This window comes from Ovis aries, chromosome 7 (genome assembly GCF_016772045.2).
Source record: "Ovis aries strain OAR_USU_Benz2616 breed Rambouillet chromosome 7, ARS-UI_Ramb_v3.0, whole genome shotgun sequence".
Taxonomy (NCBI): Eukaryota; Metazoa; Chordata; class Mammalia; order Artiodactyla; family Bovidae; genus Ovis; species Ovis aries.
In genome coordinates, this window is record NC_056060.1 from 34,046,890 (window position 1) to 34,061,296 (window position 14,407).

Genomic DNA, 14,407 nt, shown 5'->3' on the forward strand with positions numbered 1-14,407 from the left:
TAATCTCTTTCTTACCTAAATAAGCCATGAAAGCTAATGTTTGCTGATACTGTCTCTCCTGAAACAGATGACCTAGTTTTCATATATCACCAAGTCAAGCAAAATGTACCGTTTTTCTGTCACAACACTGAAGAATATACACATACACGTGCAGACACATGACTAACTCAGTAGCCTAAGTGTCAGGGCCGTTTCTACCACTTATCTGTGTTGTATTTTGTAAATCATTTTCTGTGATCCTCTCTGTAAAATAAAGATAATAGTTTGCTATATGTACATTAGAACTCTTGTGAGGAATAAATGAAATAAAGTATATAAAAAGAACATTAGGACAAATGTAAACTGTTTTATATGGTGGCATTATATGCAAAAATCCCTTTTGACTTAGCTCTGGATATATGGCATTTGCTGATTGAATATATAGCATAACCGTGAACTAGTCACGTGCAACACATTTAGATCACAGCTGGAGTCCATGCATATTTAGTAGGTATACAAATTTGCATTTGACAGTCCAGATATTTTTGTTCTTAAGGATAATTCCTAGAGTTGGCTCTGCTGCTCACTTCTTTGGGGAGTTTCTCCCTTCACTGTAAGGATAAGAACAGTCTACTAAAATGTATGTCATAAAATAAACTGAGCTAAGCACTGTAATGCCTGTCAACTTCCTGTATAAATAAACTGGCATCATAGTGGCAGAGAGTGATTTTAGCTGATAGTGCTCTTTGTGATTTCAGGTAGATCTGTTTGGTGTAGCAGATTTAGCGCATTTATTATTGTTCAAGGAGCACCTACAGGTCTTCTGGGATGGGTCCCTCTGGAAACTTAGCCAAAATATTTCTGAGTAAGTATTGCTGATTTCAGGATCTTTGCCTGTCCAAATGATCTTCTCTTTCTCTCCGGTGCTCTCTCAGCTTTGACAGCTTGGTTTCTTAATCCAAATGCCATGATTTCATTAATTTTAACCAGTTTTCATTAGATCTTCAGTGGAGTACCTTGTGTAGGACAAAGGAATTATTAATAAAAAGGGAATCAAACTATTCAGCTTCAGGACATTATTTTGAACCTAGATATATAAATACGACATATAGGTTGACTATGGAAGTCTCTCAGTTTAGACGTCTTAATAGAAACATTTTGTGAGAATAATTTCTAACCAATTGGTGTTAGTCTTATACCCCTTTTTAATTGCTTTTATGAAAAGGTAATAAGCATCTCTTGAAGAGAGTTAAATTTCTAAATTACACAATTTTAGGCTATTATTTATTTAGTGAATGAATAAAACCAAAGCAGAGAATTGAATCTCCTTGGTGAGGAAGTAAATGCTCTCTTAGTAAGAGTTGCTCGGTCTTAGAACCTTAGTATTCCCTCAAGCCTGCTCGTAATACTTGATAAATATCCCATCTTCCATCTTACCTTATCATAGCTGTTAACTTCCCAGAATAAGTATAACAATCTATCACCTACTAATAGATTCTTTAGTTAAAAGAAAAATCAGTATTGATACTTTAATACCACTTTACTTCCATTTTCCCCTCCCAACAATTGAATTGTTGTTTTTCTTTACTCAGAATTGGCCAGTCTTATTTGTCTCTAACATATACTTTCAAAATGGGTTTGAAATATAATTAAGGCATAACATAGGATAGAGTTAGGTATCTCCAGTTGGTTATGGTCCTAGATGAGTCTTACACAAGTGGAAGCAGGTAGGGGCAGGTGGGATTTTCTAACAACCTTGCCTTATACAATAATAGAAGCTTATCTGTTTAAAAAAAATTATTTTTTTAATACAAACATCATAGACTTAAGCAGTAGTTTCTTCAGTCAAGCTTAAGATTCTTCGAAGGTTGTAAAGATAATGAACTACTGGGCAAGGGGAGAGAGGAAGCTGTCATCTTTTTAAATGACCTAGACATTAGGAAAGTTAGAGGAGAGGAGAGAAATTTTGTTTTTCTTCTAGTTGTAGAAGTGCTGCATCTCAGTACATGGAGGAAATTTATAGATTCAAATGAAAGATTTTCTTTCCCTTTAGGTGTGTTCATTGTATTATAACTTTTCCCACTGTGGTAGTCTTTTTTTTTTTTTTTTTTTTGTAGTTTCACCTTGCGCTTTCAAAGGACACTACTTGATCTCTAACCCTAGAGTTAGGTATTACCTTAAACCATGTTGGTGCATAAATGTACCATTGAGTTAAACACAGAAAGAATTCAAACTCCTATATGCCTAATCTTGATGAAAATGGTTTTATATATTTTTAGGCTAAAAGATGGTGAATTGTGGAATAAATTCTTTTTGCGGATTCTGAATGCCAGTGACGAGTCCACAGTGTCTGTTCTGGGGGAACTTGCAGCAGAAATGAATGGGGTGTTTGACACCACATTCCAAAGTCACCTGAACAAAGCTTTTTGGAAAGTGGGGAAGTTAATCAGTCCTGGGGCTTTCCTCTTGCAGCAAGATAGGCAGTCAAGCCTCTCACAGATTCCTGCCTAAAATCAACGGTTGTACTGTGGAATGCTGGATCTGTGTATGCTGTGGTTTAATTTAGGTACACTACTAATACTTTTCTACTTTTTGATAGAAGTATATTTCTAGGTAACTGGCATTTTCTTCTCAACAATGTACCTACTCTTGGCCTTGACTAAGCTTAACAAAGAACAGTTTTATTCTAAATGGACTCAATATTAATGGGTACCTTGCTGTCATTTAACACATTTGCCTCAACTTTTCCTTGTACTCTTCCCATTTGTAATTTGTAACATGTATCCTTATGATCACTATGTATTTTGTAAATAATAAACCAGTATTTGTTAAATTTGTGCTTCTAACATCTCATCTACTTTTTGCCAACTAAGATAATAAATAGCCTTATTTTGCAGACAGGAGCTACTTTACCATGGAAATTTGTGTATTCTAGACTTGCAACTGGTATTATAGGATCATAATAATATAGAATAGCCAACCATTCCTGAAGGTGTTCGGGACTTTCCATTAAATGGTCTAGATTGAAAAGTAGATTAAATGGTTTATACAAGGCCAAATTTTCTTAAGTTTCAAGTGGTAAAGTTGTTTTTATTATGTCTTAATGTTTTCATTTTTTTATCCACCGTGCCCCTTGGTCTACTTATATAATCTAGTGGTGCTGCTGCTGCTGGGCCTCTTGATAAGGGCTGTGTGAGTTAGGGGAAAAAAGGTTTTGAATGGACTTATAGCAACCTTTCAGAAATGGAATGATCATCATTCTGTTACATGCAAAATGACTTGTTAGGAGCAAGGTTAATGAAGGATTAGAAGAAGGTTTTTCATTTGAAAAATTTGAAGGGGCAGAATGTTAGAATAAAAAGATGACTTTGACACATGGACTCATTTGGGAGTGCATAGGTCTAGATAAAGTATTAGACCACTAAACAGAAGCTTGAATTACATCAGGTTTGGAGATAGGGAAGAAAATCAGTAGAAAGGGCAGTGAAAACTATTTCATATCTAAATATCAAAATTATCAAATGTGCCTCTTATGTTGGTGCCTTTTTTTTTTTTTTCTTTTTAACTCTAGTTGTCACTGTTACTGCTCTAAAATTGCTGGAAAGCAGAAGATTCTAAGTATATCTTAACTAAAAATATTTAAGCATATATACTTGAAGCACTGAAACATGACTTGCATCTGAAGGATAGTCAACTTAGAAATTTTTGCTCTTAACCAAAATATGACTTTTGATACATTTTCATGTTTGTTTCTTGTACAACTAAAGATATAAAATTATATACTGTATCTTTTATGTAACTGAACCCATCTATCCCTCTGCTGTTCTTTGATTTCTCAATCCACCGCTTTGACATGTAAAGTCATTACTCTGAGGCTGGATGGTAAATTTAGATTCTTTCTTAACATAGGCTTAGCTTCCATCTAGTGAATTTTTCAGCAGCCTTGACAGCCTGACTGACAAAGCACTGCTTTATGGATAAAGCTTTATTTCTGAAAGTCTGCTCTGAGGAGAGGGAGGGAAATCTGAGGAAGTTAATTTATTAGGGAACTTGGAACTGTTTTGCTGCCTCTTCCTGCATTCCCCATCCCTTCCAATCCTTTGTTTGTAGAGGGAAGAAAATATTACCTGGTCAGTTAGAACCTGTGATGTCTTCATTTTCTCTTGAAGTGACCCGAAGTGACGTCGCTCAGTTGTGCCCGACTCTTTGCGACCCCGTGGACTGTAGTTTACAAGGCTCCTCTGTCCATGGAATTTTCCAGGCAAGAGTACTGGAGTGGGTTGCCATTTCCTTCTCCAGGGGATCTTCCCGACCCAGGGATCAAACCCAGGTCTCCCTCATTGCGGGCAGACGCTTTACCGTCTGAGCCATCAGGGAAGCCCTCATTTTCTCTTAGCCTGAGCATAAAACTATAAAGTGGGCATGTTTGCCTCTTCCTTATAGTTTATGCTGTTTGTCTTGAGAGAAGGAAGCCTCTATTTGGCTTCCTTCAAATGGTTATTTCTTGTCTCACTAAGGCAGTGATAGTGTAATGATGGACCTGAGGAAAAGAACACAGTTGAAAAGATTTTCACTTTTGTTTGAAAAGAAACCATGGAAATACAGTGCCTCACCATTCACAAAGTGTACATCCACTGATTTTCTTCCACTGTTAGAGTCTTCACCCCCTGTGACAGTTGCACAAGAAAGCTTCCACCCAAGTCATGGTGCTCTGCTGCCAAACTTGAATCTGGAAATAAAAGAGCTCCTATAGCATTAGGACTTTGACTGTTAGCTGGGCTGTTATCTCAAGATAGATAAGAAAGCCTTTCAGAGGGTTAGCAAAAAGCTCTTTGAAATGACTCTTGTATTTAGGCTAAAATCTTTAAGCAAAGACAGCTTCTATTGCTTTGGAAAAAGAGGAATTCTTCCTCCAGCCTCACCAACTTTTACACCAAATTTGCTTCCAATCTGGCTTCTAAAATTAAGACTTCCCTAGTGAGGAAAATGCATTAAAAAAATATATTTAGTATGGCAAACTTCAATCTTAATGAGGTTCTTGGTTCCACCAAAGATATAAGAAGCTACAAATATTTAATAGGATAAAGGTGGCAGTTCAGGTAACTGGTATTGAAGCACGGATTAGAGTTTGAACTTAATTAGAGGATGAACCAGTACCAGCACTAGTTCACAAAGTGTGCACGCAAGCTCAGCTGTGTCCTACTCTTTGCGACTCCATGGACTGTCGCCTGCCAGGCTTCTCTGTCCCTGGTATTTCCCAAATAAGAGTACCAGAGTGGGTTGCCATTTCCTCCTCCAGGAAATCTTCCTGACCCCGGGAGTGAACCCAGATCTCCTTGGCAGGTGGATTCTTTACCGCTGAGTCACCTGGGAATCCCTAACTCATACAGCACCCTTGTGCACATTAGAAAAAGGCTGCTCCTAGTGGATTCAGTCCCTTCCTACGCAGCATAGCTTGACTGGACTGCAGTCCCCACTTACCCGTTCAGCCTGGTACGCTTGTGCAGTGAATACATTGCCCTGCCATATGCAGTAGTCTTTCCTGTTTCACAGCTACCTACAAAAAAAAAAGTTAGATCAAAAACATTAATGTAAAAAGCTGAAACTATACTAGATGACTTTGTAATTTTTTGTCTGTGATATAAAACCAAGAATAAACTAAGAAGATTGCTATTTATTACTATAATAGATAAAAAAACAAAACCTAACATAGTCACCTATCTCCCCTCGCCCCCACCAAAAAAAGAAACTCTAAGCTCAAACTAGGAATAATCACTGGCCACATGTTTGTGGCATTTTTTCACTTGCATTATCTCAAGGTCTTATGACTAGTCTCTCTGCTCCCCGCCCGGCCCCACCTCCAGTCAAAGCAGAACACTCCAGTGGCTTCTAGTGTCACATAGCTCAGAATGGGAAGAATTCTCACAGCCTGCAAGACCCTGCCAGGTCTAACCTGGCCATTCCCTCACCTCTTCCCTGACTCCTTTTCCTTCCTCACTCCACTGTACCATGCCCACCTCCTTTCTCTTCCTTAAACATGCCAACTAGTTTCCTTTATGAACTTTTAGCTTTCCATCTCTTCTGCTTGGAATATTCTCTCCCATAATTTCACATGCATTACTCCCCTACTCCCCTTCAGGTGTCTTCTCAGATCGCCACCTTATCAGAGGCCTTCCCTAGCTGTTCTGTACAAAATACCACGCCTACCCTTATACACACTGCTGTTCTGCTGTTACTCTATCGTTCTTTACCCTGCTTTATTTTTTCCATAACACCTATCACCTACCTTTTCCATTGCGTATATAGAAATGTATTTTATCCTTTCCCCCTGTATCCCACTACTAGAATTTAAGCTCCTTAAGGGCAGGGATTTCCTTTGTTTTAACCCCAGTGCCTAGAGCACAGTCAAAACACTATTTTATACCTAAGATACAAAGAACTCTTGAAAAAATGAAAACCAGTAGAAATAGACAAAGGTTATGAACAATTCACTAAAAACACTTCAATGGCCAACATATGAGTTGTTCACTCTCATTTCTAATTAAAACGCAAAACAAATGGGAAATTTTCATCATTCACATCGTAAATGGTTGAACATTGTATTTGTGAGGGTGAGTGAAAATAAGCACTCAGATGTTATTAGTGGGAGTGCAGATTGGTACACTACTAGGAGGTGATTTGGCAATATTTAATTTAAATCGGAGAAGTTTTTCCTAAGATTTTACCTTAAAGAAGTGTTGGCACAGATGCTCAAAGATGAAGCACTGTGTGAAATAGCTGTCCTTCCTGCCTCCAAGTCTCATGAGTCCCACAGGGGTAATCAGTGCAACCAACCCTGGGAGAAGAGGCGCCTGAGACTAATGCAGAGGTAAAATCAGACCATTTCTGTAGGTGGCGGTGGCGCTTGGGCATTGGTGCTGAAGCCCACGTCTTCCAATTTGGCATGAGCCTGTAGAGATGGCAGAACCTGAGTTAGACTTTGAAAGTAGAATTCTACACATTTCAGCTTATGTTTAAAAAAAAAAACTGAGGGGGAGAAGGTGGTTGTCTTTGAGGAGAGGGGCAGCGAGAGGAATGAATAAAGGCTTGTACTTTTCAATTGTGCATTTCTGAGCACTTTGAACATTCTGATCACTTCTTTTATGTCTGTGGGATAATCTAGGCTAAGAAATTATGGGCTATGGTTTTGTCATTTTTTCCCTTCTCTACATTAAAAAAACAAAAGCCCTAATAAATGTTGGGTTTCTTTTTTTTTAAGCAGGAAATTTAGGAGACTTTATCATCCAAATATTAAAAAAAGATCAATTTGTAATTAAAATGAGAGAGTAAAAGCAGTTTTACATTACTGAAGATAATACATCTAAACTTCCATCTTTGGTATGTTAAAAATCCATACATGTTCAAATATTTTATAATTTTCTATTCAAAATGCTCTTTCTAAAATTAGCATCTTCCTACTATTGCAACTTCCTATGTCTGAACTGGGGTTTGTATGACAAAATTTGACTTTTTTCAAAACAAAAAACATAGGTTTCATATAAAAGGTCATTGAATTTCCACAGATTGACATAGCATGATTAAGAAAAGAACAAACTAATAAACTCAGGCTAAATGTCTGTAAACATACTTTTTTCCATCAAAGCATACTACTTCCAATAGTCTTGCTCTTTAGAGGTTCCTACAGCAAAGTCTCAGCTCCCTAGCAGTGTTGACCCCTAATTCAAATTGACTTCTCCATGGGAAGCAGTGGTTGCCCAATCACACTGCTAGTTCTCAAACCCCTTGTGAGCAAGGACTGTCTATTAATCTTATATAGTCGTAGACATTAGGAGTGAATTAAATATGTAGAGAGTTAAAAAAAAAATAGTGAATTAAAATGTGAAAAATGTGGCCACAAGTTCATAAACTAGTTATATCAGAGTCTTGGTGAGGAGGAAAAATCTCTCCTAGGCTGCAGATGTGTCTGGAATCCTCTCACTTTCATTTCTAGTATGCCACTTTGTGTATGTTTCTTTAATCTTACCAGCCTGGTCATGTGATACATTTAATTGCTTCAGTCCTACAATTAGCAAAGTGAAGATGGCATTTCATAAAAACAAATACCCATTAAAATCTGTGAACAGGAAGATGAATATACATTTGCCTTTGCATTTTTAAAACAGAATTGAAAAAACCTGGTGATTCTAGAATGAAGTGATAAAAATACTGAAAAGGATGACACATGAAGCTTCAGTGAGACTGGCTCATTCCAGGAAATGAGACAGCTAAAGGTGAGTGAGTGTGTGGTACAGCAAGTCAAGGAGTCCCAGAGAATTGAAGGAATCAGGCAGGCAGAAATATGAGCTGGGCAGAGCAGACAGAAGTTAACTGGCATTGCTAGGAGAGACCTTCCAGATCACCTACCCTGTCACTGAACAGATAAGGAAGCCACTCGCTCAGAACTCACCCAGGCAGGCACATCCAGTTCCCTACCTAGCATGTGGACAAGTAGGGTAGGCCGCTGGGGTAGCCCCATAGCTCCTGGCTGCATTACACCATTAGTTGCCTTGGATAGGTGCGTGTACATGTATCTTTTTATAGTAGAGTTACAACTTATATGTGGTGCTCACGTTATAGGGGGTCAGCTTCACAGGGGTAATAAGACCTACCAGAATCTCCTCAATATTGAGGTGGCCCCCTGCCTATGGTGCCACTGCTTGGAGGTTAGAGATGCTGCCTCTGTGGCCAGAATGCCTGGGTTTAAATCCCGGCTGTGTGGCAATGAACAAGTTACTTATCCTCTCTGAGCCAGTGTTGTCCTCTATAAAGTGAAGATAACCTGAGCGCCTACTTTACGGAGTATTTAGAACTAAATAAAGCTTTTAGTACAGATGCTTGTAGATGTTTATATTGGTTTAGTTCTAACGTGGTCCAAAGTCCTCTGGAAACTTCTCAAGTAAATTGGAACCTCAGCTAGATTAGGGCCTTACTATAATTTACTGTACAGAGTACAGCTAAATCTGTAATATAATAAAGGCAGTTGAAAGAAACATGATGTTCTGTATTCTAAAGGAGAAATAGTTATTTCTGTTGGGAGCGACCTTCAGGAAACCAAATAATTGTACTTAAAGAAAACAGTCTCAAGATCAGCCAAGTTCTAAGCTTTCAGGAAGGTCCATCTAGTCTCATCTTCACCCCACAGGGCTGTTTCAGTCCTGTCTGCCCTGGTGGTACATATCAGGCAGGGTCTTGCTGCCCACACTGGTGGGAAGCCGGATGCAGATTCCCTCTTCTTTAACCATCTGTAGATGTATCTCACTCTTATGCCCTCGCCTCTCGTTCACCAGGGGAAACCCCTTCTGGCTTAGGCACAGGGGCTACTCACCCCATTTAAGGCCAAGATATTTAGTCTCTTCCTGAGACTCTTGCTGCTAGAGCTTAGGCTTTCAGAACCATTTCTATATTACCTTCTGCTGCATCCCTCCCCTGAGCCAGTGGATGAAAAGTGACCACTTGCTTGCTAGGAAAAAGGAAAGCTAGAACGCAAGGCGTCCTATGAGTTCGATTCATGAACTGGAAAACCTGGGCTGCAACCCCAGGTCTCCGCACTGGCTGCTTGATCAGGGTGGGTCAGTCTGCCATCTGTAAACTAGTGCTAAGCGCTATTGTGAGAATTAACACAATATGGTTGCTAAACTTGAAAGTCCCATGGTTCCTGGTAAGCAGTGGATTCATCTCTGTCTGCCCAGCAGTCAGCCCAGAGCTGGGTACAGGAGGCAGCCAGAGCCAGTGTAACCCGTCGTGGACTCTACAGCACAGTGGAGATACCTGACATTCCTATTCACTCAGGTTTCGAGCTGCAACCTGTTGACTCCTGTTCTGCTCTTTGTTGGAACATGTTCATTTACCCTCTTCAGGACAGCAAATACTCTCTTGGAATGTGGCAAAAATGATTAGCCAATAAATATAAACTCTACTGAGGATCCACTTTTAATGTCAGGCACCATGAAGGATATAAAGAAATAGAGGCATGCTCTCCCCCTTCAGAGAGTTTATAATTTAATTAGTGGAACAGGATATTATAGGTTAAAGGCTAAGAGAATATAGAGGGGAATATGTCAAAGGACATCTCAAGGTAAGGCTTGACCAAGAGCTAAGGAGTTGAGCAGATGTGTTGGGACACTTTGAAGAAGGCAGGGCCAGCATGGGTGTCCCGGGGTCATCAGGGCATGGCAGGGATTGGAGCTTGTATCAGGTAGTTTTCAGCTGCAAAACTCAGAAAATCTGAACTAGCATAAGGGGTAAGAATATCTGTTATCTCACATACCAGCCTGAAGCCCAGCAGTTCACAGAAGACCCACGCTCCTCCCTATTCCTCCATTCTCTGCATGTTGGCTTTTGTCCTCAAGGCTGGTCCCCTTCTGGAACCCAGTTGGCTCCCACAGCAAGCCAGACAGCTTGGAGCAGCGCAAGGAAATTCTTCCCAAAAACTCTTCAGCAAACTTGCACTCCTGTCTGGATTGTCACATGCCTAGGGTCTAAACCAGTCCCTGACAAAAAGAAGGAAATTACCAAGATTGGTTCAAACTAATTGAGATTACCCCCAGGGCTGGTGCCAGGGAGGAGCCCTTCCCTGAGCACACAGGAAGGGGAAGAGGGTACATGCAAATAAGCTGGGCTTCTTCCAGCAAATCAGAAGGGGGATATGAGATAGATTTAGAGAGGCGACTGGTAGTGTCTTGTGCATGGGTGGTGTTGGGAAGGAAAAAAAGACAGAATTTGGTAGGAAAACACCACCCTGTACTCTGAAACGTTGCCTGGGTTCAAACCCCTGCCCTGTCACTTAGAGACCAAGCAAGAACTTCAGGAGGCCTCAGATTCATCACCTCTAAAATGAGATAGTTAATAGTTCCCAGCTAGATTGTAAATTTCATGAGGACAGGGACTTCTCCACAAAGTTATCCCTAGCGCCTAGCGCAGAGCTTAGCACCTAGCAAGTACTCAATAGCTATTTATTGAAAGGACTCATTAATTGGATTGTTGGGAGGATTTAATGAGTTAATGTGTGGCAAGGGCTTAGCACTGTGCATAGCCTCTAACGTGTGCTCAAGAAAATGAGTGTTTTGGCAGTCACTGAGGCAGTAGGAACCCTCCATGTATGTGCTTTCCCCTGTGCTGCCAGGCTTATCACTAGCCCTTGCTCATTGAGCAGAAGCTCAGGTGTGTCTGGAAGGCTCTCCTGGGGCAATGGGCCTGGGATGGCAGAGGCCATCACTGTGCACTTGGGACTCTGCGGTTTGCAACTTTGCTCTGACCAGTTTCTGAGCCAGCCCCCATGTTACCATTAACGCTTCAGGGTTAATCCCCTAAAGCCTCCAGAGACCAGCCTTACTCACCTCTAAAGCTGTATGTGCCCGAGTGGAGAAGGGGTGCCCATGTCACTGACAGAAGGCTTTTCTTTTTAGCTGTGTCTCAAGTGAAGTTTCCTCTAGTCCCTCTTCCCTGCTCTGACAGAGGGGGTCCAGCCCCTCCCATCGAGGCTGCTCCCAGGAAGTTTCATTTCTGGGAAATGCCACTGCTGGACCTGCTGCCAGCCACTGAACTGGGAACTAGGGGTGGCCCCTCCTGAATTCTAAGTCTGTGTCCTTGCCACATAGCAGTGAAAGTCAGCCAGAGGCAGCAATCAGCCCAGTCAGAGCAGGTTGTGGCCAGACCTTGACTGAGTGGCCCCCTTCAGCCGAAGGGTGCAGTGTCCCCCGGAAACAGTCACGCCAAAGCTTCCTGCCTTGGCACAGGGTGTCACAGCTGAGGCCAGGGCTTGCATGCCGACTCTGGCTTTGCCGCCACCTAGCTGATTCAAGGAGAGTTATTTTAACACTCTGAGTTGTAGACTCCTCATCTGTATGAATTGGGATAATGATACCTCCCCCTTGGTGCTTTAAGGATTCAGTGATCTAACAAGCAGGGAGAACCGAGCCTTCCTACTTTACTTCTAGTCAGAGGGCCGGTGCAGGGCCTTCTGTCAAGGCCAGAAGGGCAGTGGCCAGGCAGCAAGGCTGTCGGCCAGCAGCAATAGTAATTCCTGCTGCTGCTGCTAAGTCGCTTCAGTCGTGTCCAACTCTGTGCGATCCCATAGACGGCAGCCCACCAGGCTCCCCCGTCGCTGGGCTTCTCCAGGCAAGAACACTGGAGTGGGTTGCCATTTCCTTCTCCAATGCATGAAAGTGAAAAGTGAAAGTAAAGTCGCTCAGTTGTATCTGACTCTTAGTGACCCCATGGACTGCAGCCCACCAGGCTCCTCCGTCCATGGGATTTACCAGGCAAGAGTACTGGAGTGGGGTGCCATTGCCTTCTCCGGATAGTAATTCCTATTGGAGTCAAATTGAGTTTTTCCAATTTCCTTTTTTAACTTTACTTCACTTTACAATACTATATTGGTTTTGCCATACATCAACATGAATCCGCCACGGGTGTACATGAGTTCCCAATCCTGAACCCCCTCCCACCTCCCTCCCAATACCATTTCTCTGAGTCATCCCAGTGCACCAGCCCCAAGCATCCTGTATCCTGCATCGAACCTTTGTTGAAGAAGCATTCCTAGAGAAAGTCCCTAACAGCAGGCACTCCTACTCCAGGAGCACGGTGGAGAGTCCCACCAGTCACACTCACAGCCCCCGGCCAGGCATTCTCCACACACCTTGCTCCACCACCAGGGCATGCCCGTTACCCTGGGCTTCTCGCCCCACTCCACCCCCACAGGAGGGAAACGGGGTGGAGCGGGAGGAGAGGCACAGTAAGGGCCCAAGCACCCTTATATGACAAGGCCTTTTAAGCTCCGTTCCACTCAGCACCCCCAGGACTTGGCTGGTCCTTCTCCCTTTTGCTACCAGCACCTTGGAGGGTGGGTGGGGGCTCTGGAGGCATCTGCTACGAGAACCCCACCTGCCCTGTGGGAAGCCATTTGGGAAAATCTCTTGAAGGTGGGGCCCCTACTTCTGACCTGGAGGCTGCGGGCTGAGGGCTACCTCTGAGGCGACACCAACCCTGGAATGCAGGACACGGACCTCCAGTGATGACAGCTGCTCGTTCGTCCCAGCCCTTCCTTTCCGGAGCCTGCCCCAGCTTGGGACGGCAGTGGGGCAGGCAGATCTGTTCCTCCCTTCCTGGCCCTTTGGCAAGAGGTGCTGACGAGTGTAGGCAGGTGGAGACAGGCCCGCACAGCCGTCAGGAAGGCCTATGTGAAGCACCCTCTATACACACAGCTAAAGGAGGCGGGAAGTGTAGGAAAGAAGCTGAAGAGCTAGAAAAAGCTGGCAGTAAAAGGGCATTTTTTCCCACACGTTAGAACCCTAGACTTTGTTTCTGAAACTTGTTATTCTTAAGGAAAGCCTGGGAAGCATTTGTCTACGAAAATGTGAGGGCTTTGCTATTACAGGGCCTTTCCAAACCAGTTCCCAGATGATTTGTTTAAAGCCATTCGGTGGGATATTTCGGTGTAAGCTTTCAATCCAGTGGAACCTGACTCACCAAAATGGTGCCTACCAGACAAGTTGCTTTTGAGGCTTTAAGAATATCACCATTTTCAACAGTAAAATGGAGAGAAGTGAAAGACTGTATTAATTAGTTGTAAGGACACCATCTAGGCCGATTCACACGCTGCCACTCCCTGAGAGCCAAGAGTAAAAGACAGAAAAACCCACAGAGACAGCACCACTGCTGCCTTGGACTGAACGACAGATACCTCACTCTTGGGGCTTCAGCAGAACGGGCCTGCGGGGGCAGCAAAGGGAGCATCACCGGCCTGTGAGGAGGAAGGCTGAGTTCCAGTCCCGACTGCCTCCAATATCCTGTGTGGCTTTGCTGAGTCACCTCATCTCTGGGGGCTGCAGTTTCCTCACCTGCGGAAGGCGGGGCAGGGCTGATGATTTGAGAGTCCCCTGCAACTCCATGACTCACTGTGTTCCAAGTATATGGGGGGCCAGAGCACAGAACCTCCTCACACTTTCGTTCACTCAACGAAGTATGCGTGAGCATCTACTGTGTGCCGGGCACCATGCTAGGGCTCCTGCCCCCAAGAGCTCAGCCTGCTGGGATCAGCAGAGGTGACCCGCTGGGCTAACAAAGCGTGCAGAGCACCCAAGCAATGGCCCAAGAATGCAGGCGTCTGCCCGGCTGCCCCCTACAGGCGGCAGCCAAGCCTGTGAAGGGTTTCTTCCAATGGCTGACAGATTTCCGCTTTTCTACAACCTGTGAGGACAGGGGTCTCAGTTGGCAGCAATTCTCACCAAATCAAGAGTCCCTGTCAAAAAAAAAAAAGAATCCATGCAACATTACGTAGAGGAATGAATGAGTTCTACTCTGTGCAGGCGTCAGCTTCCCAAAGTCCCTGAAGACGAGACTAACAGAATCAACAATGTCTATCAATGATTATCACTCTCAGAAATTTGGA

At 43.0% G+C, this 14,407-nt stretch overlaps 1 protein-coding gene and 1 long non-coding RNA gene across 11 annotated transcripts in view; one reads left to right on the forward strand and one right to left on the reverse strand.

Moving 5' to 3' along the window:
- Positions 1-2,812, forward strand: part of BUB1B (BUB1 mitotic checkpoint serine/threonine kinase B) — a 56,936-nt gene extending 54,124 nt beyond the window's left edge. For all 3 annotated transcript variants that reach the window (XM_042252264.1, XM_042252263.1, XM_004010443.5), the window contains 2 exons: positions 738-844; positions 2,259-2,812. In XM_042252264.1, the coding sequence (XP_042108198.1) occupies positions 738-844; positions 2,259-2,490 (339 nt within the window). In that variant the 3' untranslated portion in view covers positions 2,491-2,812. The remainder of the gene's footprint in view (positions 1-737; positions 845-2,258) is intronic.
- LOC105608910 (uncharacterized) lies at positions 327-14,114 on the reverse strand. Of its 8 annotated transcripts, XR_006060348.1 has the most exons (7): positions 12,959-13,083; positions 11,673-11,805; positions 10,286-10,508; positions 6,705-6,928; positions 5,461-5,536; positions 4,107-4,708; positions 747-995 (listed from the first exon to the last, which is right to left on the reverse strand). It is a non-coding gene; the product is annotated as an uncharacterized LOC105608910 (long non-coding RNA). The 8 variants fall into 8 exon arrangements; XR_003589881.3 differs by lacking the exon at positions 11,673-11,805 and having other exon boundaries at positions 327-995; positions 13,023-13,083; XR_003589880.3 differs by lacking the exon at positions 11,673-11,805 and having other exon boundaries at positions 327-995; positions 13,002-13,083.
- Between the last annotated feature and the right edge of the window lie 293 nt (positions 14,115-14,407).